This window comes from Lycorma delicatula, chromosome 12 (genome assembly GCF_047948215.1).
Source record: "Lycorma delicatula isolate Av1 chromosome 12, ASM4794821v1, whole genome shotgun sequence".
In the NCBI taxonomy this organism is placed as follows: Eukaryota; Metazoa; Arthropoda; class Insecta; order Hemiptera; family Fulgoridae; genus Lycorma; species Lycorma delicatula.
This window is the reverse complement of record NC_134466.1, coordinates 76351358-76377570: the sequence shown is the minus strand read 5'-3', so window position 1 is coordinate 76377570 and position 26213 is coordinate 76351358. Positions and strand designations below refer to the sequence as shown.

At 30.1% G+C, this 26213-nt stretch overlaps 1 protein-coding gene across 1 annotated transcript in view; it reads left to right on the top strand.

Annotated features, from left to right (window-relative positions):
- Positions 1-206: 206 nt before the first annotated feature.
- Positions 207-26213, top strand: part of stan (Protocadherin-like wing polarity protein stan) — a 155420-nt gene continuing 129413 nt past the window's right edge. The window contains exons 1-7 of the mRNA XM_075380015.1: positions 207-1100; positions 6122-6212; positions 10841-11138; positions 12595-12866; positions 17523-17751; positions 23105-23418; positions 24564-24730. Coding sequence (XP_075236130.1) covers positions 734-1100; positions 6122-6212; positions 10841-11138; positions 12595-12866; positions 17523-17751; positions 23105-23418; positions 24564-24730 — 1738 coding nt within the window. The 5' untranslated portion in view covers positions 207-733. The remainder of the gene's footprint in view (positions 1101-6121; positions 6213-10840; positions 11139-12594; positions 12867-17522; positions 17752-23104; positions 23419-24563; positions 24731-26213) is intronic.

Sequence of the window (26213 nt, the reverse complement as noted above, 5' to 3'; positions counted from 1 at the left end):
TGACGGAAATTTGTTTTGTTAGAGGACGATTAAGTGATTCACGTACTAGAATTCTTTAATCATTATAATATTTTATAACAGAATTGTATCTGGATTGGCACGCAGGTAGTTAAATGTCTTATTAAAAACATAGTGGGGGAAAAAGGGCTTTGTACAGAGAGAGATGTGATACAGAGTACGTGCTGGAGTTGAAGGACTTCCAAAATGGCGGAGTGATCGATACTTCTGTATGCTAGCGGTTCTTCGTCCTCCTTTTATCTCAACACAGTATATTTTTAAAGTTTGAAGTTACTGGCTATTGTATTAGCGAATTGATACTTAATATTTTTAGTCCGTGTGTAATAATTATTGGTGCGACCTTAGTATATATATTTTAAATGCATATATAAGTGAGAATTAAAGTATAAATGAAACAGGTTGGAGCATTATGTTTACAAACAAATTTGACTAAGGTTATGACAAGTGGTTTTAAATTTGATTACATTGTTTTGTATTTCATATTTATGAAGAATTATGCACCTCAGAATAAATATCAACGATTATATTTTACGCTTAATGAGGACATAATGATATATTTAAATAATTTCATTCAGTTTTTCTTGTGAGCAAGTCCTCGAGACATGACACCTTATCTAGCTTTGCCGATGGACATTGATGTTTTCCAATATAGTCGCAGATATTTTCATAAAAAAACCGTTGCCCGATGATTTAGTTTTTATCAATGTGATTTAAAATGTGCTCAATGATAAACTTCTATTTATTTGTAAATATTTTAATATTAGTTACACAATGCAGATCTTATTTAATTGTATTATCTGAGGAATATGAATCTGGTAGTGTTATTTTTAACGCTGGAACTGTACATATTGATAAGTCCCCTAGATTTTATTCATTAAATGTAAATAAAAGTGCATCGATTGTAAAAAAGTTAGTTACTGTAAATCATAATACAGGTATTGTGAAGTTGGTCCAAAAATTACAGTGTGATAATATTAAATATCCAAGTCTTTTTACTGTGTATGTTGACAGTATATCTAATGGTACTTTAGAGTACATATCATTTCCTGTACGAATACTTATACAAGGCTGCTATATTCAAGGTGAGTAAATCTATTTTATTCTATTGCTACATTACTATTTAAGCTAAGGTGGCTTTGCTGACTGTGTAATACAGTGTTACATTACATGATAATGACAATTTTTAACATAAAACATAAGAACTTACGTTTTATGTTAAAATCAACTCGTGATGAACATCATGAGTTGATTTTTATTTATAGTAATATGTAATAAATATAATTAGAATTAACTGAATTGTTAGGTGGATTTTGATAAGAAAAGTCATGCTTGTATTTTTGTGACCTATATCAATTAAGTTAAAAAAAAATTTGTTTAAGAACCTGGGTACTATATATGAACTTGTAACCTTAAATTAGGCACTCCAAAGACTACAGTTTAAACAAAATAATAAGGTTATCAATTGAAGGATCAATCAGCCGTTGTTTTCACTGAGAGTAATGATGTTTAATATACTGCCAATTCATGTGGTGAAAAGAGTAAAGTGTCACTTGTTAGGCTGAATGTCACCTGTGCTTTCAATAGGTTTGGCATGCTAATATGCATTTATGTTTGGGTTGTTACTTCTCTCCTCACCATCACTAGTAAGTCTTGGCATTTTATGTTTGTTTTACTTGCAACTTGCCTCTTATTTTTAGGAGTAACGTGTGTCAGGTCTACAGTCTATGGTTATTGAATTGAACATAGAATAAATACATAATTGTTTTATTTATCTTATTTCTTTGTTTATGTGTTCAGTAGTTTGATAATTTTTATTTAGAGAATGTATGTTGTTTAGGTTATCTGCTTTGTAAAAAGATTCTTTTACATATTTTTACTATGTTATAAATGTGCTTATGTAGATCAATATTCTTGTCGAGTGTGTATTCTTTCTAGTAAAAACCTTTTAGTATTAGTGCCTATTTAATAAATATTTTTGTAATTTATTTTTAATTTAAAGTTAAAGGAAGTGAAAAAAAAAGATTTATAAAAGAGTTGAATTATTCTTATTTTCTTTTCAAAACCAAAGTCAGATTTCTAATTACAGTTGAATCAATTTGCGTTTTTTTGAACTCTTTACCATACAATCCAATTTTTTGTACTAATTTTCAAAATTGTTATCTTTACCACTTGAATTAAAGTTCTTGTCACCATTTCACTTACAATTATCGGTAACAGCAATTATTTCTATTTTAATGGCCCCCTGTATTATAGTTACTAATGTGTTTGAAATTTTTTTTAAGAATCTTATGAAACACCTGGTTGAATAATATCAAGAAAGTTCAGTTTCTGCTTACTCTATCTTTAGGTCATTAAAATTTAAATGCATGTTCAAACTAATGGATTTTTTTTTTGTCTTCAGTCATTTGACTGGTTTGATGCAGCTGTCCAAGATTCCCTATCTAGTGCTAGTCGTTTCATTTTGGTATACCCCCTACATCCCTAAAAATTTGTTTTACGTATTCCAGACGTTGCCTGCCTGCACAATTTTTTCCTTCTACCTGTCCATCCAATATTAAAGCCAATATTCCAGGATGCCTTAATATGTGGCCTATAAGTCTGTCACTTCTTTTAGCTATATTTTTCCAAATGCTTCTTTCTTCATCTCTTTGCCGCAACACTTCATCATTTGTCACTTTATCCACCCATCTGATTTTTAACATTCTCCTGTAGCATTTCAAAAGCTTCTAATCTTTTCTTCTCAGGTACTCCAATCGTCCAACTTTCACTTTCATATAAAGCAGTGCTCCAAATATATACTTTCAATATTTAAATTAATTTTTGATGTAAACAAATTATATTTCTTACTGAAGGCTCGTTTCGCTTGTGCTATTCGACATTTTATATCGCTCCTGCTGCGTCCATCTTTAGTAATTCTCTGTATCTGAACCCTAATTTTTTTAAAATGCTGAACATTTTATTCCAGTCTATGTTATTGAATGCCTTTTCTAGGTCTATAAACGCCAAGTATGTTGGTTTGTTTTTCTTTAATCTTCCTTCTACTATTAATCTGAGGCCTAAAATTGCTTCCCTTGTCCCTATACTTTTCCTGAAACCAAACTGATCTTCTCCTAACACTTCTTCCACTCTCCTCTCAAATCTTCTGTATAGAATTCTAGTTAAGATTTTTGATGCATGACTAGTTAAACTAGTTGTTCTGTATTCTTCACATTTATCTGCTCCTGCTTTCTTTGGTATCATGACTATAACACTTTTTTTGAAGTCTGACGGAACTTCCTCTTTTTCATAAATATTACACACCAGTTTGTATAATCTATCAATCGCTTCCTGACCTGCACTGTGCAGTAATTCTACAGGTATTCTGTCTATTCCAGGAGCCTTTCTGCCATTTAAATCTTTTAATGCTCTTTTAAATTCAGATCTCAGTATTGTTTCTCTCATTTCATCCTCCTCAACTTCCTCTTCTTCCTCTTTAACACCATTTTCTAATTCATTTCCTCTGTATAACTCTTCAATATATTCCACTCACCTATCGACTTTACCTTTTGTATTATAAATTGGTGAACCATCTTTGCTTAAGACATTATTGGTTTTTAATTTATGTACCCCAAAATTTTCCTTAACTTTCGTGTATGCTCCGTCTATTTTACCAATGTTCATTTCTCTTTCCACTTCTGAACACTTTTCTTAAATCCACTCCTCTTTCGCTAGTTTGCACTTCCTGCTTATGGTATTTCGTAATTGTCGATAGTTCCTTTTACTTTCTTCATCACTAGCATTCTTATATTTTCTACGTTCATCCATCATCTACAATATATCGTCTGAAACCCAAGGTTTTCTACCAGTTCTCTTTGTTCTGCCTAAGTTCGTTTCTGCTGATTTAAGAATTTCCTTTTTAACATTCTCCCATTCTTCTTCTACATTTTCTACCTTATCTTTTTTACTCAGACCTCTTGCGATGTCTTCCTCAAAAATCTTCTTTACCGCCTCTTCCTCAAGCTTCTCTAAATTCCACTGATTCATCTGACAGCTTTTCTTCAGGTTTTTAAACCCCAGTTTACATTTCATTATCACTAAATTATGGTCAAAATCAATGTCTGCTCCAGGGTAGTTTTGCAGTCAACGATTTTTCTTATTGATGCAAATAAAATTTTTTTTGCGGTTTAATAATTAAAGAAATCAGTTGACTTTGCGTTAATTGAAGTTATAACCTTTATGAAAATGTCCTAAATAAAAAAATCTTATTCTAATCAGTATAAGATAATACATTATATTGATCATTTAAGGAATTGATAGATATGCTAATTCACAGATAAAAAAAATTGCCTCAAAATTTTTTTTAATGGATCAAGGGAAACTCTGGTAAGACCTTGATCAGAACAGCATCACAAAATACACACACATTTAATTATAAAGTAAGATATAGGTGTGATTAAAGTCCACTATAATTATTGTTTATAAATACTGCATGAAAATGCAACAATAAAATAACTAAAAAATAATTCATAGTTCTGAAGACAATAATGAAAGTTATTTGAGCACATATTTATCTTAGTATAAATAAATTTTTTTTGTGTATATTTATATTTGTTCCACATCTCCTCGTAAACCACAGTACTGATTTTAACCAAATTTGGGACAGTTATTACTTACTAACTGAGCAGAAATACTGGGTGTTAGACAGCCCTAGCGCAACTGCAGCCGTTATGGCAGTGGTGAGGAGTTACAACTTTAATATATAAACTTTGTGAACGTTTTGGAATATTCTAGAATATTTTTGAATACAATTACATTTTGGACATTTGTAGTACTTTTGAACAATCTAGAATATTTTGAACAGTATTTCATTTTGGAACAAGAAGGAAAGACACAAGAAATGTTGTTTACAGACAAATATTGGATTAATTTAAGTTGTTGCAGTCTCAAACTCTGTTGTGTTGTAGTTTGGAAGCTGTGTGTATTTGAATGTGTATCATACATATTTGTATAATTGCATTAGTAATTTGTATATTTATGTATATGTGTCTTCATATACAACTTATGGCTGTTTATAGCATCTTTCTAGTTACTCATGACAGGATTAATTAATTAAAAAAATTAAAATTACATCAATTAGAAATTAAGTTAAATTGTACATATTTGTGTAGTTGCGTTAGTTATTGTTCAGAAGTTTAAAATACAAGTTCTTTCTTCAAACAGTTTTTGTAAAAAAGAAATTGAAGGGCTTGTGAAGAAATTATGATCTCTAGCAACATAGGGTGCTAATGTTACCATGTATAACAGATATATGGTTAATTCTGGGTTTTTATTTAATTTTTTAATTGCTATCACTTATAAAATTCATTGACAGTAATGTTTCTGTAAAAAAGTGTTTTTAATTGTATTTTAAATAAATTGGTGAGAAAATTTTTGAAATGGTTATCTATTAAAAGTGGCAACAGAAGCATAATAATGCCTTTTCTTGTAAGCTAAATTGTTGTATTGAGTTATATGAAAACAGTTTCATTTTGTGGTTTGGTAGGGGTGAATATTGTTATTTTTTAAAAATAAGTGACTATTTTTTTTTTTGCAAAGATTGAATTTTCAAAATATTAATGCAAGGGTAAGTTATTATATTTAATTTTGTAGATATAAGTCTAACAATTTATACTTATAGGTGTCAGATAAAAATCTGACAACCCATTTTTGCATCTTAAATCTTTTTGACTTTTAGGGAGCCCCAAAAGTTGATATAATAATTTAAAAAGGATTGCAGGGTTAATAAATATTTAATAATGAAGACAAGCTTAGTATTTTATTATTGTGCTTCGAAAAAAGTATGTTTTAATTTTATCAAATGAAAGCAATTTGATCATTCCATGAGAACTTGCCATTCAATAAAACAATCAGAAATTTAACTCCGTGGGCAACAGAATACTATCATTTTCATTAATCAGAATTCTCTCCATACGATCAGCAATGTTACATCTACCTGAGACATTTTCAAGGGGCAAAAACGTTTTTATTCAGTAATAGTCTAAATTAAATATCATATGTGATGTATACTTATGCCCTTTAATAACTTTTTAATTTATATGTATGTATATACATTTTTTTTTTTTAGATGGTTTACCAAGAAGAAATCAGATTAAATTATCGGAAGCGAAAAAATGGCGAACTGAAACAGTTGCATCTTTTTCAGTGCCTGCACCAAAGTAATGTTCAGCTTTTCTTATTTAAGATCATTTTTATTTTGTTTTGTTTACATATGTGTTGTATTTTTTTAAGATTTCATTATTTTTAGTAGTTTCTTATTACCCCCTTCGTTTCATTATTTTGGAATTTATGATGTGGCAGTTATTAGATAAACTCATTACTCAGCAGATACAGTGTAATTTGATTCATCCTGCTTAGGAGGTATGCCTAAATGATATTTGCTTTCCTGACATTCCTTTTGTTTTAACATTATTTTGGCTGATACAAGAAGTATCCAGAAAGTAACTTATGTTTTATACATGAGGAGATGTATGGTGAGTACAAAGGTATGACATCTTTGTTTAGCAATATAGCAGGATGAAGTATGTATAATAATAGGAAGAAATTTGTGTTGCTATTGCTAAATAAATCTCTAACTTCTGATCAATATATAATGATAAATTATTCAGATTATGTCAGAAACGGGTATATTTGCTCCTCCATATGTATAAAAAAAGGAACAGCCACAAAATTTGCCTGGATTGACCAAGAGAAACCCACGGTAAAACCCTGATCAGAGCAGCATTATAGAATACACAATTAATAAGATAAAATGCGATTAAGTCAGTATTAATTAATTAAAATACAAACTTATGAAATAATGTTAACATAAATTCATGAATAAAGTAATTCTTTTTAGTAGTTGTTTGATCACGTATTTATGTTCTTGTTGAATAGTTTGCAGAAAATTCAAGGATTTCGAAATTAAAAAGTTTTTTATTTAAAATTCCATTGACAAAGTAATATTGCTTCTGTAAAAGAAAGTCTTTTGATTGTATTATTTCAGTACATTGGTGGGAAGATCTTAAAATGTTTTGGTAATTTATTAAAAATGGCAGTAAAATTATAATAAGGGGGTTTGTTGTAAATTGAATTATTGCATTGAGTTACATAAAATCAGAGTCGAGTTGGTTTAGTAGAGATGAATTTTTTTTTAAAGAAGTGAATACTTTTTTTTAGCAGATTACAAATTATTAAATATAAATAAGGATAAGGTAACATTTAAATTTGGTTTTATTTAAAAAAAAAAAAAAAACATTATTAACAACTTTTAAAAAGTTTTGCAGTTGAATATTCCATTAGATCTGAAATATGCTCAATAATACGGTTCCTGTTTGTCAGAAACAGCAAAGCTGTTGAAATCCATTAACTTGGCCAAGTTTTTGTTTTGAAGAGAGTGTAAGTGTGTTGTATGAGGTAATAGTTTGGTACTAGAAGTAGGTGGACCATTGTCCATGATAAAAAAAGAAGTACATTTCCAGTTGTTATAAATTGATAAAGAAAATTGATTTACAGTTCATGATAACTGTGGATTCATCTTTTCAAAATTTTCAGATTTGTTTATTCCGATCTCTTCTTGTGTCGGTGGGTTTCTAAATTTTTTTTAATGAAATTGTTAATGGGTAATGATAAAACATAGAGAAAAAATATTGTGGATTGGAACAGTACTTCGCATTAAATTGATTAAGTGTTGGTGAATGTTTTATCCAAGAAGTCATGACAACTTTTTTTTTTTGGCAAAAGGGTTTTCTTATTGTTTAATTTCATGAAAATACAGTTAGTTGTAATCAAGAGATTTTCATACATATGTTAATCACTTGAGAAGTTAAAATGTGAAGCATAATGGCCTTGCTTTCTTACAGTAATTTGATTTGAATTTATAAATAGAAATAAAATAGATAATTTGTATTATTTTAATTGTAATGATAATTTACTTTGTTTAGTAGAAATAAAAATGTTAATAGAAATCAATGAAGTAAGTAGAAGATTTTTTTTTGTCTTCAGTCATTTGACTGGTTTGATGCAGCTCTCCAAGATTCCCTATCTAGTGCTAGTCGTTTCATTTCAGTATACTCTCTACATCCTACACCCCTAACAATTTGTTTTACATATTCCAAACATGGCCTGCCTACACAATTTTTTCCTTCTACCTGTCCTTCCAATATTAAAGCGACTATTCCAGGATGCCTTAGTATGTGGCCTATAAGTCTGTCTCTTCTTTTAACTATATTTTTCCAAATGCTTCTTTCTTCATCTATTTGCCGCAATACCTCTTCATTTGTCACTTTATCCACCCATCTGATTTTTAACATTCTCCTATAGCACTACATTTCAAAAGCTTCTAATCTTTTCTTCTCAGATACTCCGATTGTCCAAGTTTCACTTCCATATAAAGCGACACTCCAAACATATACTTTCAAAAATCTTTTCCTGACATTTAAATTCATTTTTGATGTAAACAAATTATATTTCTTACTGAAGGCTCGTTTAGCTTGTGCTATTCGGCATTTTATATCGCTCCTGCTTCGTCCATCTTTAGTAATTTTACTTCCCAAATAACAAAATTCTTCTACCTCCATAATCTTTTCTCCTCCTATTTTCACATTCAGCGGTCCATCTTTGTTATTTCTACTACATTTCATTACTTTTGTTTTGTTCTTGTTTATTTTCATGCGATAGTTTTTGCGTAGAACTTCATCTATGCCGTTCATTGTTTCTTCTAAGTCCTTTTTACTCTCGGCTAGAATTACTATATCATCAGCAAATCGTAGCATCTTTATCTTTTCACCTTGTACTGTTACTCCGAATCTAAATTGTTCTTTAACATCATTAACTGCTAGTTCCATGTAAAGATTAAAAAGTAACGGCGATAGGGAACATCCTTGTCGGACTCCCTTTCTTATTAGGGCTTCTTTCTTATGTTCTTCAATTGTTATTGTTGCTGTTTGGTTCCTGTACATGTTAGCAATTGTTCTTCTATCTCTGTATTTGAACCCTAATTTTTTTAAGATGCTGAACATTTTATTCCAGTCAACGTTATCGAATGCCTTTTCTAGGTCTATAAACGCCAAGTATGTTGGTTTGTTTTTCTTTAATCTTCCTTGTACTATTAATCTGAGGCCTAAAATTGCTTCCCTTGTCCCTATACTTTTCCTGAAACCAAATTGGTCTTCTCCTAACACTTCTTCCACTCTTTCTCAATTCTTCTGTATAGAATTCTAGTTAAGATTTTTGATGCATGACTTCATAGAGGAGGAAGTAGAAGATAATGTTTGATATAATTTTATTATTTTTTAATACTTAGACCAGTGGTGTTTGAATTTGTCTGAAAAAAGTAATTATTAAAGAAACTTTTTATGAATTTCATAACTAATTAAATAAATTACAAGGTATGCTTTTGTAGAAAATCTTTTTATTTTTAAAAATGTTTAAATATTAAATTTATAAAGATAAAAACACAAGTCACATTTTTTTAAGTTAAATTTTGAGTTGTCGCTCTCCTAGTGTTTTACCATCCATACCTTATTTTGAAGTCGTGAACTGTGAAATGTTCCTTAATATCTCATCAGTTCCATCTAAGCTGTGATTTTGAACTCTGAAACATAAATTCACTCGCATAATTCATTCAAATAATTTTTGAGCATTTACCAAAGAGTCCCATTCATTTTCTTCTTTCCCAATTTCATAGATTGCCATATACTATATATTGTGTATGCACTTGGGTTTCCGAATCAGTAAAGTTCAGCTTACAGTTAATAGTTAAGTGGTTAAATGTTTTGTCATCACCAACCGCATTATATACCTTTCACAAATCTGTGAGAGCAGTAAAACCTGGTCGCATATTCTAATCACAGCAGTAAAATTTCAGAGGAATGATACGGTACAGCGACTAGGAAAATCTTCTTTATTCAATTTACAATTCCATTGCATATCCACTATTCGGGCAAATACATTCTTGATTGTTCTAAACAGAATAATCAATTTCTAATGTTATCCCAGCTTCCCTGATTGGGTTTCCCAAAAGACTGATAGAAACATACCAATTAACGATGGTATGGTATCAGTTTCTAATTCATATTTACAAGACAATTCTGGCATACAATCATAACTTCACAAATAAATGAATTTCACAATTATTGAAAAGTAAAATCAACTGTTAAAGAACTATATGTCTGATCGAGCACTGTGAGTTTTTTTTAAAGTGATACACTTTTACTGCATCACCATAAAATTTTATTCCAAATGACGACGTCATTATCATATTCATATAAAATTTTCAATAGTATTTTTCTCATCAAAACAACTAGAAATCAGTTTGTCATAGTTAAATGCAAACATAGTAATTCAGTCAGCTGAATTACTATGTCATACAATAACGATTGAATTGTAGTCTAAGAAGTCAAAAAATTCCTATTCTGTTTCCTTGTACATTGTTTTTTAATTGAATTCATATCAATTGAATATGAACATTCATATCTTTTGAATGAATATACCAAGTAAACAACAACCACAAGCAAGGAAATCTGCATACAGACACAAATCTAAGCAAGAGTATGATAACCCAAACTACCTCATTTTAAAACAACATTATAAGATGTAAATAAAAACATACAATACTTTCCAAAAGTTTTACAGATGTATGTATTTTTAGAAGTAATTTTTGAAGGAATGATTGCCAAAAACAGACTTTGTATTTGACATTCCTTTTTTTTCTAATCCATAGTAAAAGACAATTTTCTTTTGTGAATTTTTCAAATTTTTAGGCTATTGCATATTTATTTTAATTGATATTTTTTGTTTGTTTTAGTTTTGAACTAGGAGCATTACCTATTCCGCCTAAAGAAATTTGTCTTCGTCGTAGTCAGTTGATTACTAACGTTGGTCTGGCTTTATTACCATTATCAATATCTGAAAAATGTCATGTACGTTATCTTGATGCTGATGATGCTAGATTTAAAGTTGAAATGAATGGCGGTGATCTTGTTACAACTATTGACACGTGTATACAAACGGAACCACCTTGGAGAATTGTTGTTACTGTGGAATATGATTGTAGTAATTTTAAATCACAACCTATTGTATCGCCTTCCAATCATAACATTAAGGTAAATTTAAAATGATTTTGTGTATTTTTAATAACTAATTTAATTTATTATTTTTTAAAATAATTTTAAAATACTGGGGTATTTTGATAAAGTCCTTGTTAAAATAAAGAACAATTTTTTGGGAAAAATATCTTTTATTTCTCAGTGTAATACTTCAAGTTTATACATTTAATCTGTCGATGCTCAAGCTTTTGATCCCATCTAATTTTAAACAGTCGGATAAGCTATACTAACCAAGTCTTCAAAACTGGCAAATGTTTGGTGATAACTTTATTATATTGTGTAAATTTTTTTCCAGCAAGCCGCTTCTTCATATTTAGAAACAATAATCCACAGGTGATAAGTCTGACAATTAGGAGGGACGTGGAAGAATTTCATAGCGTAATTTAAACAATTTTGCTTTCGCAATGGCAGAACAGTAAACTGATGTATTTTTTGTGTGAAAAGAACCTTCTTTTCCATCAAATGTTGCTGTTTTTTTTTTATTCATCAGTTAGATGATGCCGCATAGAGTCATCATAATGCTAACTTACTGTTTTACCCATCTCCAGAGTCTGAAGAATATGTCATGAACAAATAAAAGCCATTACCTTTTCTGCTGAAGGAATGGTTTTTGCATTTTTTGTAATGGGTTCCCCTACTGCAACATACAATTTTGACTTTTCCTCGGTTTCACATCGATAGTAATAAATCCAAGTTTTATCAATTGTTTCAGTTTTAGTTTAGTTTCCAGTATGGTTTTAGTTTTCAAAAGATGTAATGTTTAAGCACCGCATGAAATTCTATTTTGACCATTTTTCATGAATCAACAATACTTAACTGACTCAACAATTTCTAACTTAAGAATTATGAATGTATTTGGCTGAAACTTGATGCGTGCTTTTAGTAAAGATGTGTAAAAGATGTGTAAGATTGATCTTAACAGCTGTGAGCACCACCTCAAATTTATGTGGATTTATCAATTACCCCATATAATACCCTTTCTGTTTTATTGCTTAACATTTTATAACATTAAAGAGATATCTCTTCATTGGTGAGTATTATTTTATTAATCTGTTGGTGTTTATGGTGATTATTCTAAAGTTTTTTTTATGGTAAAAATAATGGAAAATCTTTAGGGTTGATGCTGAAAATGATAATTTTTTATGTTTATTGGAGAATTTATTTGGTTAATGAACTTGATATTGTGTTGTTTTTTTTACTAGTGTTATTAATACTTTAATAGATGAATATAAAATGAAAAATCATACAAACTGGACTTTGAATGTATTTCTCTACTCTTCTATTGAATTTCATGCAGTATGGCTTAGTATCAACCTTCCGGAACTATAAAGTCTTTGCAGTAGCTCCTAATCATTACAGATGGGCAGGAGAAATTGTTCAGAATTTAATAATTTTTTATATTGAGCATAAGTATTTGTTTAAAATTCTGATAGTTTTTGTGTTTTTTTATTAGGTGTATTTTTCTTACCGTAAAGGCGATAATGATTCCTCTAGAGTACGTAGAGATACTCAGAAAAGATTACCGACATTTGAGAGAGCACTTTACATCGCATCTGTCACTGAAGAACAGCCAGCTGGTGTTTCCGTTTGCTCAGTTACTGCTAGAGATCCAGATGGTGGTGTTTTAACATATAATATGGTTTCTTTATTGGATTCTCGATCTCAGGCTATGTTTGGTATTGATTCAAAATCTGGTGTTGTCAGCACTTTGACAAGTCTTGACAGGTATTCTCTCATTATATTTTATTATTGTTAATATATATATATATATATTGTGAATGTTTATTTAACTATCAACAAAAACCTTTATATAATCAACTTTGTATAATAGATTATAAAATAATAATGAATTGAAAAAAATTAATTTATGGAAAAACAAGTAATAATATATTAAATAATAAAAATTAAGTTCATTTTGAAAAAAAAATTCAATAAATACAATTTGTAATATTATATGAATAAATAGTAACAAATGAAAAATAAATAGATTATTAAGACTGAAATTGATTTAGGCAATAGTAATACTAGAAGTCTGTCTAAATATGAAACACATTACATTAAAAGTCATTTAATAAAAAAATTAATTGTAAATAAATATATTATGCACGTTTCTCATCTTATCATTTGTATTGTTCCTGGTAATCGATGATTAAAGTGTATTTATTCCTTGTGTTGTTAACATTCCTATTATTAATATTATTTTATTAAAAAAAAATTAACAGAATTAATATAATATCTCAGTTAATGGTAAGTTTAACTTACCTAATTACTCTGTTTTGGTGGTGTGGTTTATATATAATTCATGTAATATTAAATATATATATATATATTTATACACAAGTGATTCATAAAGAATGTAACAAACCTTCAGGAAATGTTCTACTGGTTAAAATAAAGAAGAAATTCCATTGGTTTGGAAATGCTTCATTAGTGACTATTTGGTAGCAAGGTTTCATCCTGATTTCTGTGCCTTTGGTAAGATTAAGCTGGACTGTAATTCTTTGGGACTTGAAGTGGAATTTTTAATTTAAAAAAACAGTCACATATGGAGTCTTGAAAATCCACACGGTGCTGAAACTGTTCAAACACTGGTTCCATATAAATGATAAATGCAATATTATAGACAACAAAGTAATTTTGATAATTTATTTTCATTGAGAATGTTTTAACTAGAATTTAATTAGAATTCTATACAGAAGAATTGAGAGGAGAGTGGAAGAAGTGTTAGAAGACCAATTTGGTTTCAGGAAAAGTATAGGGACAAGGGAAGCAATTTTAGGCCTCAGATTAATAGTACAAGGAAGATTAAAGAATAACAAACCAACATACTTGGCGTTTATAGACCTAGAAAAGGCATTCGATAACGTAGACTGGAATAAAATGTTCAGCATTTTAAAAAAAATTAGGGTTCAAATACAGAGATAGAAGAACAATTGCTAACATGTACAGGAACCAAACAGCAACAGTAACAATTGAAGAACATAAGAGAGAAGCCGTAATAAGAAAGGGAGTCTGACAAGGATGTTCCCTATCTCCGTTACTTTTCAATCTTTACATGGAACTAGCAGTTAATGATGTTAAAGAACAATTTAGATTCGGAGCAACAGTACAAGGTGAAAAGATAAAGATGCTATGATTTGCTGATGATATAGTAATTCTAGCCGAGATTAAAAAGGATTTAGAAGAAACAATGAAGTCCTACGCAAGAACTATCGCATGAAAATAAACAAGAACAAAACAAAAGTAATGAAATGTAGTAGAAATAACAAAGATGGACTACTGAATGTGAAAATAGGAGGAAAAAAGATTATGGAGGTAGAAGAATTTTCTTATTTGGGATATAGAATTACTAAAGATGGACGAAGCAGGAGCGATATAAACTGCCGAATAGCACAAGCTAAGCGAGCCTTCAGTAAGAAATATAATTTGTTTACATCAAAAATTAATTTAAACGTCAGGAAAAGATTTTTGAAAGTGTATGTTTGGAGTGTCGCATTATATGGAAGTGAAACTTGGACAATCGGAGTATCTGGGAAGAAAAGATTAGAAGCTTTTGAAATGTAGTGCTATAGGAGAATGTTAAAAATCAGATGGGTGGATAAAGTGACAAATGAAGAGGTATTGCGGCAAATAGATGAAGAAAGAAGCATTTGGAAAAATATAGTTAAAAGAAGAGACAGACTTATAGGCCACATACTAAGGCATCCTGGAATAGTCGCTTTAATATTGGAAGGACAGGTAGAAGGAAAAAATTGTGTAGGCAGGCCACGTTTGGAATATGTAAAAAAAATTGTTAGGGATGTAGGATGTAGAGGGTATACTGAAATGAAACGACTAGCACTAGATAGGGAATCTTGGAGAGCTGCATCAAACCAGTCAAATGACTGAAGACAAAAAAAAAAAATGAGAATGTTTTGGGTACTTTCTACTTAAACCTTTTGCAGAGTAGTTTGCCAGATCTATCAAAAGATGTTCCCCTGATAAAAAAAAGGTAGATATGATAGGGAAGCTCCACACTTTTTTTTAACAGTTAGACAAGACTTAAATTAATATTTTTAAACAGGCAGATTGGATGTGGCAGACCTATCTATCAACTGGCTTCCAAGATTGCCTGCTTAACACTTCTGGACTACTAACTGTGAGGCCACTTAAAATCATTAGTATATTAATACAAGAGAAGAATTCCTTATAAGAGTCCTCATTGTTGTACAAGTATTACAAAAAAACCCTGTTGTAATATCACAAGAAATATTGTTCATTGAGCAGAATGTTATATCCATTGTGGTGAAGGACATTTTCACCAGTTTCTTTAATTGTTTGGGTTATTTTTTTTTAAATATTTAATTCTTTCGTTTTATAATATTGAACACTCTTTTGTCTAATACCTAGTTAAAATCTGTCACATTTTGATATTTCTTGTTTTTAATAAACTTCAAAATTCTTACACATGCATTTAGTTTCTACGGACTATACTCATATCATTTTACTCTGAATTAAATTCTCTGTAAGTTTTGTTTAAAATTTTTATTTATGTCTTTATTCCCCATTTAATGATGTTTTACATAAAACATAAAATAGTGAGTTTATCGACCCCATTCTTTTGTTTTTACCCCTGATTTTTTCAAAAACCGTAGTGAAAATATGGTTCTGGGATCAATTTTTTTTTTATTGTTCAGATCAGATTTCATATAAAACCATAAAAAAAGTTTATCATATAATTTGGGTCCCAAGAATTACAGTCTGGCATAATTTTCGTGAAGGTGCAGAAATTAGGACAAAATCTTTTGACACCCGACCCTTTCTAGCGAAGCATTAATGTGCCTATGTTTATGAGCCTATGTATTTATTTTCACCAGTGGAACATGTCCTGATGAAAGTTTGGTACGTTATTTGTGAATTTTGTAAATCACTATGTATATCTATTTATGTATATCAGGTTACAGAGTAACAATATACTAATTTTTTGTAAAAAAAAAATGGATAAAAGAAAATTTTGTATGGTGATCGAACATTAATTTTTCAAAAAAGGCAAACCTGCACACAAAACTAAAGGCAAATCAGATATACTGTGTATGGTGAGTCATCTCCATCAACAGTTTACAAGCAGTTTGATTATTTTTGGAGGGGCTAAGGGCATTCAGATAATGCTGAATGTTCCAGATGGCCTATTAAGGATTAATATCATTTAAAAACAAAGACTATTGAAAAGATCCATAATATGATGAACAATAGAAAATTTTAAATGTATGAAATCGTTAAGACATAGTCATCTCAAACGAGTGAGTGCATCACAATTTACATCAATATTTTCATGCGTGAAAAATTTTTACAAATTGGGTGCTCTATTTGTTCACATTTGATCATTTCCAAGCATGGTTTGGGACTGTTTCTCTATGTAAGTGAAGAGAATTTTTGTGGCATTCCATGACAGTTGATAAAGCTTTGTTATGTCACTATTGACTTGAAACTAAGGAACTGTCAAACAGTAGTTTCAGATCAAGATCTCAATCCAAAGAAAGTGAAAAACTGTTCCATCAACAGGAAATGTGATTGACACTCTTTTGAAGTGCTTGTGATTTATTTACCAAGCAATATTGTTTACATTTTCAGGATCAGTTAAGTTATTTGAATTATACTCTGCTACTTGAATTATTACTTATTATTGCTTGAATTATTCTTCTCTGCATTTTGCTAGACTTAGCACAATTGGACTAATATCTGTTTCCAAATATGAAGTGGTTTACGGGAAAGACATTTATGCAAAATAATGAAGATATTGCCAAAAAATTGCCTATTTTGAAGATTTGGGTAAATGATACTGTAAGGAAGGATCAAAAACTTGAGTATTGTTGTAATAAGTTTATAGTCTTGAAAGGAAATTATGTTGAAAAATAAAAATTTTTCCTCAAAAATTGCATCTTCTTTATTTTTAAATGGACTTACTTATCAAATACCTCTTAAAATATTAAACTGATATTACCAGGTGATAAAATTTTGTTATTTTTGTCAACAGGATATATTTGTAATATTTTCTTCCACAATTGAGATTTCATTCGATTAAAAGATTAATTATTTTTTTCAAACTCAGTAACATTTTTATTTTTATCCAAGTAAACATCTTATTTTTTTTTTGTAGTTTTATAAAAATAATATTTTTTTTTTGCTCTTGATTTAGGGATGTAGGGATGTTTTTTGTTAGGGATGTAGGATGTAGAGGGTATACTGAAATGAAACGACTAGCACTAGATAGGGAATCTTGGAGAGCTGCATCAAATACCAGTCAAATGACTGAAGACAAAAAAAAAATAAAGAATATTTTTAAATCAACTGATAGCAGATTTTTTTTTATAAATTTTCATTTAATTTTTTTTTTTTTTTTAGAGAATTACTTGATGTACATTACTTTAGAGTAACAACTATGGATGGTTCATTCCCACCAAAATCTGCAACAACTACCCTTCAAGTTAATGTATTAGATGCTAATGATCATGCTCCGATATTTGAAGCAAGTAATGGTGAATATCAAGCTAGCGTTAGAGAATCTGTTCCGGTTGGTTCAACCGTCACAACTGTACGTGCTACTGATAAAGATATCGGACATAATGCTGAGGTAAGTGATTTATATTATTTTATTATTATATCTTTCTATTTTTCTTGTTTACTTTGACCGACTTGAGTGCTTCTTTTTGTTCATTGCTAATTTTTAAAAAAATTTCAACAAATTTTCTATATTTGTAATTTATATTAATGATAGTAATTTTTGTCCTATAATTTCCTTTTAGTTTAATACATTTTGAACACCTTAATATTCTTTACCTTCTAGGTAAAGAATATTTGCATATAATTATCAATGCAGGTTGGAGCATGCTAAGCAATGTGAAGTTAAGTTAATCTCCTTTTGTATTAGTTCAATTTTGGCCTAATTTCATGATTGTAGATTCATTATTATGATTTACTTAAACTTTTTTAAGAGAATCCTATCAATTTTGAAATTCTATGCATTTATCTGGTTTTTAAGTACAAGAAGAAAAATTTTCCCTATAGAAATTTATATACAAATAAGGGTTGATAAAGTTGTGATAAAATAAGTGTGATGTAGTTGAGATAAAGTAAAAAATGATGAATGAAATTTCACAAAACTATAGAATTCATAATTGTTGGATTATTCAGCTCATTTCCTCTGATCTTAAGGTCTTATTTATACAACATTTTTGAACATATTCGATACAAAAGTAAGTTAGGAAATTTTTGAGTACATGAAAAGTGATTGTGAGCTTTGTGGGATCAGAAAGTCCACGTGTTGATTCATGCCAATTGGAAGGTATACTTATAGGCTTACTGTGAAACATATAATCGCCTTCAGTGCTAAGTAAGTGATGTAACATTTTAAAAAGTGGCAGCACATGCCTCATTGTTTTACTTCATAGTAAGGAATTTAAATGCTATTTTAAAACTTTATTGTAGAAGTATCAGAATACTATGCACCCTCATCTGGTTCCCATTGATTTTCATTTTTTTCTTAAACTGAATGAATTTTAAAGACAACAGTTGTTTTGGAAGTGAAGATGAGATTAAAACAGGTGTTACCCAGTGGCTGATAAAACTGACAGTGGATTTTTATGATGATAGAATAGAAAAATTAGTGCTGTATTTTTATTAGTATTTAAATTTAGATTATGAACTACAGGGTGGGGCAGTGAGACCACACTTGTTATAGGTATTAAAAAAAAAACTTACAGAACTATATTTTTTGTTATATATTGCTACAAATGTTAAGAACACAGACGGAAATTAGTATACAAGAGAAAAAAAATTCATGTTTTGAATATTACTGCAGTAAGGTCATGATCATTTTGTAGATATTGTCTGAGTTTCATACTGAAATTCTCACTGACACATCGTATTACTGCTGGTGTTATTGCACAAACTTCTTCTTCAAACTGCACTTTTAAGTTCTGCATTATTGCTGGGTAAGTCTCAAAAACTTTTGACTTGAAGATATCCCCAAAAAACGTAATCACAAGAGTTCAGGTCTGGTGATCATAGAGGCCGCTGAATATCCCCATTCCTACTGATGAGGCGGTTCGGGGAAAGAAGGTCATTGACAACCTGGCTGCTTGATGTTGCTCCATCTTGTTGGAAATAAGTGTTCTCAATCACAGGAAGTTGTCGAAGTTCTAGAATGAGGAAGGTTTCCTGCATTTAAACATAGTGAGCTGATGTTATTGTAACTGCATGGCTACCATCATCCTCGAAAAAATACGGGGCAGTTATTCCATTTGAAGAGATTGCACACCAGACCGTCACTTTGGATAATCTTTCAAAGCTTGCACTATTTGAATTTTATATGGTGTACGTGTAAGTAATAATGCAAAATTCTCCTTACTGTTAGAAAGTCTTGAGAATAACGCTGTGGTACCTGGCAGATTTTTGAGGGCTTCTTGTAATCATTACTTGTACAGCCTCCACATTCTCGGGTGTCCAAACTTATAGTACCACCTCTTCTTCTTGTTGTTTGAACAATTGTTTTTAAGTTGTTAGCCCAAATAGAAATGGCTTTCCTGCTTAGAACAGAAGCACAAGGTGGAAGATGAAAATTTAGGCTGAATTCGCATTGTGCATGTATGGAACATCAGCCATTTTCTAAATACGCTGTAACAGCGAAACCTCTCTGTTTACTAGTCCCATGCTGCATAGTTAGTAACTTCCAAATGTGTAGAACATCTAGGTCACTGCCTACTTCCTCCACAATAGATGTCTCCGCTATACAAGCTTTGTTCAAACATGTGATTTGACTGCTCCATTCTGTATATAGAAATATACAGAATAATGATGGATAAATCTTTAGACCTGATTGTAGATAAAATTAAATGGTGTGTTTTTTCATACTATTTCTTTGCCAGGAATTGCAGAATTACAACTTTGTCTATAGTGCATGTAAAATAATTGCTGTGTAATGATGACAGAATCATCCCTTTTTTTTTTTAAAGTAAATCCATTCCTCTTCATGATTAGAACTGAAATGCTAGGATATTCTCTGCAACATGGTGTAGCATCATCATGCCTCTCTCTACTACCACTTTATTAGTAGAGGTGGAAAATCCAGTGATTGTAATATTATATACTGTTAATGCCAAAAAAATTGTTTGGTTCAATATAACTGACTTTTTTTTTCTTTTTAAAGCAAACATTGCACATTTATTAAACGTATGGATACCCATTTTATTATCCTGAAGATTTTGATTTTTTGTGGCACTTATGAAGCAATATTAAATTTTAGATAGGAGTATATGTAGGTATAATTACATAATAAATATTTAACAATGATGCTTTTACCAGTTGATTAAGTTGTGAGACCAAGAACAATGTGGTCTGACCTTGATGTTAATATGAATTATATAATATTTATCATTACCAAAATTTATCATCTAATAAAATTAGTTGCCAAAAATCTTTTTAACTATAGATACCAGAAATGTTATAGCAGATTTGAATTGAACATTATCTGTAAGGTATTTCTACCAGAAAAACACTGAACAATAGTCTTACTTATACTTGAAGTTTAGTTACAGTCCTTCCAGTGATTGAAATATGTTTACTAGAAAAACCAAGATTATTTTTCATCACAGCCTTACGTATCAATAAAAAGAATGAAGTTTAGGGTAGAAGATTTCTTTTCTCAGTGAAATTCTCTGTTCTTATGTTTGATTTAGATCTTGATTACTCAGTAAATATGGACTAAAATATAAATAATTATATACATACTTACAATTGTAGTGCATATTATGTACTTTACTATGTTTTTAGGAAATTTGTAATTAAACATGGACCTTTTCTCCATTTATATATAGTGATGAAATGAGGAATTTAAAGGAACTAGTCCATAAACCTAAGCTAACTACACATTTTACATTATTTTATAGGTAATACATCTGTTATTTATACTGTAGATTATATTTATAACAGACAATCATAAACATTTGAGCAGTTCAGCTCTGCAATTTAGAACAATTAAGTATTCCATACGTAACTACCAGTCTCTCTATCCTTCAGTAATTGTAAAAATAACTTTTATTTTTTTCTTAAAGATGTTTTAATACAATTGCACTGTTTTCATCAACGTTTAAAAGTCAATCTAACACTGGGAAAAAATCAGGTTTCTATGCAAATATGATATTCATTTTTATTATAACATAATTTCTGACTCTACAAAAACATTTCATAATTTTTTTTTTAATAATATTCATTAATTTTAACCGACAAAGACCATTAGGAAAGTTTTTCTATGTGACTTTATTATTTATAATTTTTCAAAATAATTTCCACCATCATTATATAGCCTTTGAAATCAGTCTTCAAAGAAACCCTGCCAAATTTTGTTTTTGTTTTTCATTTTTCTTTGAGATCTTTTTCTTTTTCCTGTTTAGCCTCCAGTAATTACCGTTCAGATATTAGTTGAGAGGATGATATGTGTGAGTGTAAATGAAGTATAGTCTTGTACAGTCTCAGTTCAATCATTCCAGAGATGTGTGGTTAAATGAAAACCCAACCACCAAAGAATATCGGTATCCACAATCTAATATTCAAATCTGTTTAAAAATAACTGACTTTACTAGGACTTGAACGCTGGAACTCTCGACTTCCAAATAAGCTGACTTGGGAAGACATGTTCACTACTAGACCAACCCAGTGGGTTTTGTCAGAGATCTGGATACACTTATCGTCCCAATTCTTTAAGAGTTCATCATTTCTCATAAAATGCCTTCCTTTCAGTCTGTTCTTCACATAGGGGGAACAGTGAGAAATCACATGGAATGAGGTCAGGACTGTAAGGTGAGTGCTGTAATAGTTTTATTCCAGTGGTGGTCAAACATTTGGAACGAACTTGGAGCATTGGGCTGGAGGGTTATCATGGTGAAGAAACCATAATTCCATTGTTGACTTTGGGTGCAGCTTCTTGAGAGCTTCTACAATTTTAGGCAGGTATTCCTCAGTACACCACTTTCATGTAACTGTCTTCTGAGTTTCAAGCACAACTCGCTCGAAAATTCCTCGCATTAAAAAGTGCAGTTTTCATTCTATTCTTCGCCAATCTGGATTTTCAAACAGCCGCAGGGGACTCCTCCTCACCTTTGAACACCCATACTTTGCTCTGAGCCTTGATCAGGACATAGTACAGCCTGGTTTTATCATCTGTCACAATACTGTTCACGTAGGGAGATTTCCGATTCTCAAACTTTTTCTGCATTTCACAGTCATGAAACACAATGTGCCATTTGATCGTCATTCAATTTATGTGCACTCAAATGGTACAAAGCTTTCTAACTTGAAGGTGATCTTGCAGAATAGTGTGACTGCGTGGTTTAATGCTCAAGGACAGCTCTATTTGGTAGTAGGTCACCTCCTGATTGTCTCAAGTATTTTCCATACTGTAGCAATGTTTCTCTCACTCACAGACAAAGACTTGATCTTGAAGCATCCTGAAATACAAAATTTTCCTCTTTTAAATTCTTTATACCCCTTAAATATTGTTGTATGTTGAGGACAATCCTCTCCAACCACATGACTCATTTCCTCTAAATACTGATAAACTCATAACGCATGTGCAAATTATAGCACAAAATTGCCCGGTATTCAGTTTTCAACCACAACAACATCACTACCTCTTTTCACTAATGCAGCTAAAATGTAAATAACACGGAGACACTGACTTGGCTACAGATCAGATTGGGATCTGTCTAAACACATGCTAGCTTGTATCTGCTTGTGATGAACCTCTCTGTCATAATGCAAGACTTTTTTAGTATTCTTCATACTTAACAATCCTTCTTGCCATTCCTGAACATTCTCCAGTCATCAGCTTTCCCAAATTGAATAATAAAACTATAAAATATTCTTTTTGATAATATTAGCTGTAAACATCTTATTGTATGTTACATTGCTATTTTCTTTTCTTTCTATAGGTTGAGTATATAATTGTAAGCTCAGATGGTGGTGGTTTAGATCAGAAATCGGATGTGTTTTCATTAGATTCTAGATCTGGTGTATTGACCACCAGATCACAATTGGATAGGGAAAGAACACAAGTTTATACGCTTGTTATTACCGCAACAGATCAAGCATTACCACCTATTGATCGTAAATCATCATCTGCTACAATCGTTGTTAGAGTGTTAGATGATAATGATAATTATCCACAATTTGTTGAACGTACTTATACTGTTACAGTACCTGAAGATACGAATTGGAAAGAGAATCCTGTTATTGCTACTGTTAAGTAAGTAATTCATTAATTTTATCATTCGATGAAAAATAAATTTAATAGATTTAGTATAATTTTAGTTATGTTTGGGTTGAAAGATTACAAAAATGGTGTTAATTATAGCAGGTTTTTTGAATTGACTTGTGTTACTAGAGTATTTCAAAAATTAACTGCTACAGATAATTGTAAAAGTTGCTTGTTATTCTTTTGACTTAACAAAAGAATGGGTGATTGGTGTTGAGAGTATTGTTTTTAGTATGGAATTGAAAGTTTTCTTATAGGAAAAGTAAGAAGGTTAGAATCAGAAATGAGATTATTAAGAAATAATACACATTTATTTTATCATTACAGATTTTATCCCTATTTTTAGTGTTTACCTATTATGATTAAATTAACGATTTCTGGACATCTTACCCATTACGTTTCTTTATTTGGTTTATATTACACACTTGTTCAATCAGTTTTAGAATAAAATTCTACCATTTAAATTCCTTCTTTAAAAATAATTAAAAAAAAGATTGTGTAGAAGATTGTTGAATGCAAGGTTATGGAAAGGGAACATGAATTGTTTTCTCTGACCCTCATTGTTGAGCCCCATCACAGGTAAAGACATTCTGAACTATTCCCATTAATAGATGAGATAGTTTATTTACATTTAGCAGTAAAAGAATCTCTCATGCTTAGTCTACAGTTTAGCAGAATTTTTTTAGTTAAATAAATGTTTTATTATGATTGGTATATAATAGTACATTGTATAGATCACATCAAGTGTGATATGAGATATGCTACTTCGTGGATAGAAAAGGAATTGCCCCAGCATCTATATAGATTGATCGAAGGAAACTGGTAAAATCTTGATCAGAGTAGCATCATAAAAAGGTTACAATGACTGACTTAAGATTTTGAGACAAGTTGTTAATAAACATTAAAAAAAGCAGGGAACTTAGAACACTTCCTGAGCCATTTCATGTACTACATCTTAAAGTGAGGATCTAAATTTTACATGAGCTGTCTTATCAAAAGATGAAATTTAAAATACTTGTTTACTGTTGGTGATGTGACTAATCATTTGTAAGCAGCTCCTCAAGTATGTTTTTTGTAGTGCATGGTTATTAAAAATGTTTAATTTATGTGTTTTAATCATTATATTCTCTTTATAGAGCTCTTGATGCTGATGAAGGACAAAATGCTGCAATAAGATATGCAATAATTGGTGGTAATGTGCAAGGGCAATTTTCAATAGATAGCCAAAGCGGTGAAGTAACGCTTGTTAAACCATTAGATTATGAAGGAATGAGAAGTTATCGGATTGTTATTAGGGCACAAGGTGTGTATGTTGTTTTGTTTTTTGTTTTTTTGAGAGCGGAAAAATGCCTACGTGTTATCATCGCCCAGATTTTTTTTTTTTGTAAAAAAATAAAAGAAACTAAAACTAATTTAAAAGATAAATAAAACTTATAACTAATATCACAGATAAAATCTAAAATAAAACCAAAAGTAAGTAGAATCTAACAAAAGTCCTAGATGGGTGTAAAGGGCCCATTCTCACATAACAAAAATACTAAAAGGCAAAAATTAAAACAAAGATAAAAACTAAAATAACAAAATTAAATAAAACTTAAAACTAATACAAATTATATAATAAAAAATTAAAACTAAGTTAAAAACAAAAATTAAAAAAGTGAAATAAAACTTAAAACTAATATCATTAAAACCTTACAACTAAGATCACAAACAGAATCTTAAAAATACAATAAATTTATTTAAAAAAACATAAAAGTAAAAATAATAAATAAAACTATATAAAATTTAACAAAATTCGATACGGAGTGTAAAAGGCTCCCTACTCAGATAACAAAAAAAAAAACCACAGAACCACAAAGATTAAAATAAAAAACAAACTTATTAAAAACTCTTCCAGTACGCTACAGTATTAAATTTTTTGTATAAATCCAGCACTCTGCAAAAATAGAAACATCTGTTTTAAAACTTCATTATCATTGCTCAAAACACCATGGATGTTTTGCTAGGTAGTTTAAATTTACGACGCTATGCTGTTTTGTGTTTATTATATTATTAATACACATCTAATTATTAATATTTACAGTGTGTATGTAAAACTTGAATAAATTTATAAAAAAATTGTGTTTTAATTAAAATTCAAATACTATTTTTATAAAATAATTTAGAAAAAGTAATAAGACTTCTGAATCTTTTACATATCTTTACTCTGTATTAAATACTTGGAAAACTGTATGGAATAATGTAGGTAAGTTCACTGTTCTTAATTTGTAAGATTACATTTTAATATTATTTATTTAAAATGTAATGAAACAGTAGATTATTGCTTACTACTTACTCCATGGCCTCAGGAATTTTAAAATTCTTAGCTGCAATAGCAAATATCCTTCAATTCTCTATTTTAAGTCAACCCAATTCAGTACGGTCCCTCCATTGGACTTCCTCCAGATCAAATGTAATATTATCTTCTGACATCGTCTGGATTTACCTAAAGGTTTTGTTCTATTGGATCTCCCAGTTAAAACCTACCAACTACACTTTCATTCCCCATATTTGGGGGCAGGACACATGACTTGTCCTGCCAAAATAATTAATGACTTGAACACATCTTCCCAAATCAGCTGATTTGAAAGTTGAGAGTTTCAGCATTCAAGTCCTAGTAATGTCATTTTTATATGGATTTGAATACTAGATCGTAGATACCAATGTTCTTTGGTGGTTGGGTTTCAATTAACCATATATCTCAGGAATGATCAAACTGAGACTGTTAAAGACTACACTTCATTCAT